At 35.0% G+C, this 6,000-nt stretch overlaps 1 protein-coding gene across 3 annotated transcripts in view; it reads right to left on the reverse strand.

Moving 5' to 3' along the window:
• LOC131032019 (B3 domain-containing transcription repressor VAL2) overlaps positions 1-5,481 on the reverse strand; it is a 200,353-nt gene extending 194,872 nt beyond the window's left edge. The window contains exons 1-2 of one of the 3 annotated variants that reach the window (XM_059212159.1): positions 5,338-5,481; positions 5,076-5,224 (exon numbers count right to left, since the gene is read on the reverse strand). In XM_059212159.1, coding sequence (XP_059068142.1) covers positions 5,076-5,191 — 116 coding nt within the window. In that variant the 5' untranslated portion in view covers positions 5,192-5,224; positions 5,338-5,481. Of the gene's footprint in view, positions 1-4,317; positions 4,443-5,075 lie in introns of all 3 variants that reach the window. The other 2 variants (XM_057962905.2, XM_057962904.2) reach the window with 2 other exon arrangements.
• Between the last annotated feature and the right edge of the window lie 519 nt (positions 5,482-6,000).

The raw sequence follows: 6,000 nt of genomic DNA on the forward strand, positions 1-6,000 counted from the left end.
AACCACAATCGATTGGAGTGCCACTCCCACTAGCTATGTCACGTGCAGAAGCTACCTCATCTATAGTGACTTCAACAAATTGTTCAACTGTAGTGCCTAAGTCAACACACTCGGGACTTTGATCCCAATTCTTTGTCACCCCCTCATTATATTCAGGTGTCTTATTTTAGAAGAGACGAAGATTGGAGTGCAAAATCACCAAATCCCCAACCCTTTTTGCACTCAATCAATTGCACTTAACCGAGTGGATGAAAGAGTATGTACTCCAATTCCATTCAGCTAAAGAACATGCAACCTATTGAATTTGCATACAATATTTACTATTTAATTTTATAAATACAAAACATGAATTATAAAATTATATTATCATAATATATAGCAACAAATAAAAAACTAGAAAATTAAAAAATAAAAATATACATACTTGAGAGAGAAAATTATTGGAAGAGGCTACAAGTAAATAAAGCAGTAGCCATGTAAGTACCACCATTCATGAGCATCTTTTTTGTATTTGCCTTGAAGAACACAAACATCATGATTCCTTGAAGATATGAAGTGCCCAAACTCACTTAAAAAAACAATTTCTATATCTATATCTAGGATATTCTTCTAAATGCAATCTTGTAGCCAATAGAAACCTCTTCATTCCTATATGGTGCCACCCTCCTCGGCAAGGAAAATATCTATTTGCTATAATACTTCGGGAACAAAGAGAATTCTAGGAGATGTAAGGGCACGGTCATCTTGTTCAAACAGTCAACAATGATTGGAAAATGTTTCTATTCGCTCATATTCCTTGTCTTTTATTACGGTTCTGGTTTTTACAACCATGGAGTCCATGCCATCATAAATTTAACCCAAACATGGGCATTTTGTATCAATGTAACTAATCATGTTGATGATGGACTTTATTCCACATAAGCCCATTGCTCATAATCTAGGATCATTTTTTTACTTTTTGGCCCTCCTTGTACTTGATTGCCTCCATACACTCCAAAGATTGTTTATGACCATAGCAATCAATGCATTTTGCAACTTCACAAGTCATCTTAAGACGATTGTGTGTGAAGCAAATGAATTTTTGATGACCTAACATGGCATAAAAAATACAAATTAAAATATTAAAAGGTAGATGACATGTCATATATTAACAATTAAAAATTAAAATTAAATATATTAGGAAATAAGATTAAAATCACCTTCAACAACTACAAGTTGGAGAAGGTTATGACGATGTCTTGTGACATATAATGATTAGTCACAAACATTTGAATCTCCTCAATCTCTATGTAGATTTGTTTGACCCACTTAATTTATGTGCCAATCTTTTGCAATAGAAAATTGACTAACTGGATTGTACCTAGTATCCAAAAAAAGTGACCACATGTACCCTTCGCCATAGAACCAACTATCCTACAATTTTTAGCATTGTTCACCATTTCAATGGATTCTATGAAGATATTGGCAATGAAAGTTGCACCATTCACTTGCCCCTCACAATCCATTCCCTTAGAAAATATTGCCCCTTTAGGAGACACTATTTCAAGATTCGTTTCACAATTTCTTTTTGAAGAATGATTGTTATGCATTTTATTTAAAGATCTTCAAGAAAACTTAGAGATGCAGGGTTTTGTGTTATCATTTTCATATTATAAATTTCTTGCATTTCATTTAAGGAATTCCCAAATTTAACCTAGGATTTAATTCACAATTATGATCCAAGATATTTTCTCTTTCTTTTTCAAGGATAATTGCAAGGAAACGGAGGGAATTGGGTGAGAGACAAGAACGATGGAAGACAAGATTGACATGTTCAAGAGGAGGATGGTGAACCATGAAGAAGAACACTTCAAGAACATGACAAGGAAGGACATTACAACATGAATGACTCAACAACTAATAAAAGGAGATCAAGGTCAAGGATATTCAAGAAGAAGGCAAAAGATGAAGATGGCTATGTGTAAGATGAAGATGGCTATGTGTAATGAAGCCTAAGGAAAGCATTTTGAATTTTCAGAAAAGTTAATCAAAGTGAGAAACTCATCCGGTGGAGATATAAAGAATGATGCAAGGGAGCCTTTCAAGGATTGCCTTGGATAAAGAAGGATGATGTTGAGTATCAAGAGATATTGCTAAAGATGCAGAGACTTCTTTATGATAAAAGAAAAAAAATTGCAAGACATGTAAGAGTTGAGGTGGCACCTAATCACCTCCACCAATCAAATAATCCAAGGTCAACATGTCCAAAATCATCGCACCTGACTCCTACAAAGAAGGATATTGGCATGTGGAATTAAATTTAATATGATGTTATAACTCATTTTTCATTGGTCCTTTCCCTAAAAGGACATGTATTCAAAGTTGTGTAATCTTCTCCTCGGTCAAAAATGTTGTAAGACGTGTTACTTATAACCAACTCCACTTAAGGTTTTATTGAATTATCTTAACTCTTGATTTAGAATCAATCTAGGCCCTTCATTTTGTAACTCAAAGCCTATATAAAGCTTGGCCTTTTCATTTGTAAAGGGTTAGAGGTTAGAAGTTAATAGTGGTCGGAATTGGTGCCAAGACTATGTCAAAATCAATACATAATTTTCATTGAAGATGTGGTGGATCTTTGTATGAAATTTTTCAACATTTTGCATGGTTTCTACTTCTCAACATTTAGTTGAAGTTGATTGATTTTAATGGAGAAATGTGAAGATACTTGATGAATTCCTTGGTTCATAACATTTGTAGTTTGTTGATCACAAATTGCAATGTATGGTTAGTTTGAACCTCCTATCGGCAATAGTTTGATTGTGGATGTTCATTTGGATTGCGCCAGCATTGGGTATTTGGATGGATGTTTACAATATGAAAATCTTTCACTATCCTTAGAAGATTGCACTCTTTCTATGGCATTGTGAGCTATCTCTAGTTAAGTAGAAAGTAGTTCCATAAGGAATTTGTCTATCTTAGCACTATCCTTTATTACCATTGTCCTTAGGTTCTTAGATTAGATTCCTTAACCCTAATCATTTTGTCCTTTTGTTTAAAGAGTTTGAGTTAATTTAGGAAGAAAGCATCACCTAAATTGCTATATAGGATGTTCAAGTTCCAGTTGCTTTGTAGAAGTGTATAGCGTAAGTCCCTTGTGTAAACAGCAAATCAAATCATCTCACTTGAGCCTATCTATTACATCATCAAGACCTGACGTATAGGAACCTTGGGGTTACCTTAATTGATCACATTGTTGAGCATTTGAGGTTTCCTTATTCAAGGGAGGATAGAATACTTAGTATTTTATTTTGTGTTGGAGAGTGTCACAAAACACCCATCAACACGATGGTGCCTACAAAGGCTCCTATCGTGGGCAACAAAGTATAGAGAGTAGTCATTAGATTATGGTGACAATTTTTTGAGCCCTCTGGTTTGTAATGTCCTATGGTAGTGGAATAGGTTTTTGGGAAAGATGTTTGTAAATGGATTTGAGGTTGTATGACTTTGTTATAAATGCTTCTGAGCCGTACTGGAAGTCTAAAGATGTAAAATGAGTTTGGCTCCCTTGAGTCAAATTTATATATCAAAAACAAATGTGGCAAAAAAAATTCCAAATAATGAAAACACCTTATGGAAGTACTAGAGGCTTGGCAAGCAAAAAATTCCCTTTAATGTCAAGGAACCAAGAGGAAGGAAGTTATAAAGCATGCCCAACTACCTCTCATTAAGAATAAATAGGTAAAAAATTAATGGGATGAATTATAATTTTCCTTTTAGATTTGAAGAACCAACAGAAAGGTAGTAATATTGTCCAAAAACATCCAAAAGGAGGGTGAAAAGGGCAAGCTTCAAAACAATCTACTTTATGGAGCCCTAATAGATCTCCACCATAATACAATGGGTCACGATGATTATCAGGTTTCAAACTCTACTAGAGATTCTGATGCTTCTAACTATGTGACTAAGTGATCAAGTATGTGGAAGCCTTGGGTAGATCTTGAAGAAAGAGGTATTGTTGGGCATGATCAAGAGATACTAGAGAACACGGGTTCTCCAAGCACTTCCTAGGTAGCAGTTATTTATTTGCTCTTAAACAAGAAGCCAAACAAAATCTTTCGAGATATAAATCCTAAACTATGTCTCAAGATTTGAGTCAAATATTTAGATTTAATGAGAAGAGATATCCTAAAACATGGCTCAAAGAGATACATGGGAAGTAGGGTTTCTCAACTTCAAAGCTTCTTCTGTTTTACAGTGCACTAAATAGTAAATATCATTCCCCATTTGCATGCATACAAAATAAAAATAACGCTTGAACACCCAAGTTCTACAAACCAGTTAGCATATGCCAAAGAGGTTCTACTTTGGCAGAAGGGCAGAGATAAGCTCCCATATTGCTGCTTCTTGGATAAAAGGTTTCCTGAGTTTTACAGCACAGTACCTAGGCAGCATCTCCCTAACTGTATTCAAACAAGAAATTTAATAATAAAAAAAACTTCAAACCATAGCAGGGCATTCTTAGTTCAAGCCCGGCAACAAATCTTATGTGAATTTTGACAGAAAAAGCATCCCTTGGATAGAGTTCAAAACATACCCTCCCAAATGGCTAGACAAAAGAGTTTCCTTTTATACCCTATTTGCATTCAAACAAAAACACAATCTCTTCGAATTGAAAAAACACAAGCTAGTTCATTAGCATCAGGTATGTTGACAGAAGAGATGCCCTTGAACAAAGGTTAAGATGCACCCTCTCACATAGCTCCTCCTTATCCTAAAGGTTAAAGGCTTCCTGATTTCCCCTCTTTCCCTTGCAGGAAAAAAGTATATATATTTTTTAAAAAGCAATATTCCTCTGGCTGCACTACAAACCTACAAATGGAAATGGTAAAAAGAAATTTTCTGTGAAGATTTAACCTCGCTGACACATTTCACCGAAATTTAAATTAACCCAACAAATGGGTGAACTAAATTGACCTAAAGCAAAAAGAAAAACAAATGTATAAACAGCTACCCTGACGCAAAATAATAAATTATAAACAAAGCTGATAAAGATCAACCCCAATAAAGAAAGACTTGGCAGAATTTACTGATACCCGCAAGAATCGCAAAGATCGGCGAATTGTCCCGACCGGAGAAGCCATCCACTTCTCCACTCCACACTCGATGTGGCACCGCATCTTATATTTAAGCAAACTTTGGCGGCCGACATTGCTGCTTATTTTTCTCCCCCGTCTGACAGTCCCTACTTGAAAAAAATGGAAGATTATTTGAAAATGAGCTTGGCGGCCATTGGCGTTGTGATATTTCGAAAAACCTTTGCCAAAACGGTTGTAATTATGATAGAGTTGCACTTGCCATGGCGGAGAAAAGTGAAGTCAGAATCTTGCGAGTACTAAGTACTTGCAAGATCCCTCTGCTATCTACATCCGTACGCATAATGTCTCAGCAATCTCGTGTATTTTATTTATTTATATCACTTTACATACACCCACTCATCACGTTTCTTTCATGTCGATGGGGAATTTTGTTTTGTATATTGCTATATTTGATTTCTTTATGTTTGAATGAATGAATGATTTTATTGACATTCATGAGACGGATCAGTTTATGGGATTAAGGATTCACATCTTTTAACTATCTGCACATTCTTTTCAATGTCTAACTTTAAAGAATTTTTCCTTTTTTTTTACAACTACTATTGTCTATGCTATCAATTTCAAATATCAACTTCCTTGAGGTGATTGTCACTTATCATGTTATCAAGTTGGCTAAGCAGAAAGGATTTACTAATGTGATAGTTGAAAGAGATTCCAGAAACGCAATCATGATGTTGCACAGTAGTGCCACTCTCACCTAGTCTCTCCAAGACCTCATAATTTATTTTCATCACAACATGATGAGCTTAATAAGATCAAGCATGTCTTCTATGAATGTAACATGTTAGTTGACTTGCTAGCAAATTTAGGCTCCTTTATCCAAACTATTAAAGTTTAGACAAAAATGTATTAGCTCCCAAAA

Source organism: Cryptomeria japonica, chromosome 10, assembly GCF_030272615.1.
Source record: "Cryptomeria japonica chromosome 10, Sugi_1.0, whole genome shotgun sequence".
Classification (NCBI taxonomy): Eukaryota; Viridiplantae; Streptophyta; class Pinopsida; order Cupressales; family Cupressaceae; genus Cryptomeria; species Cryptomeria japonica.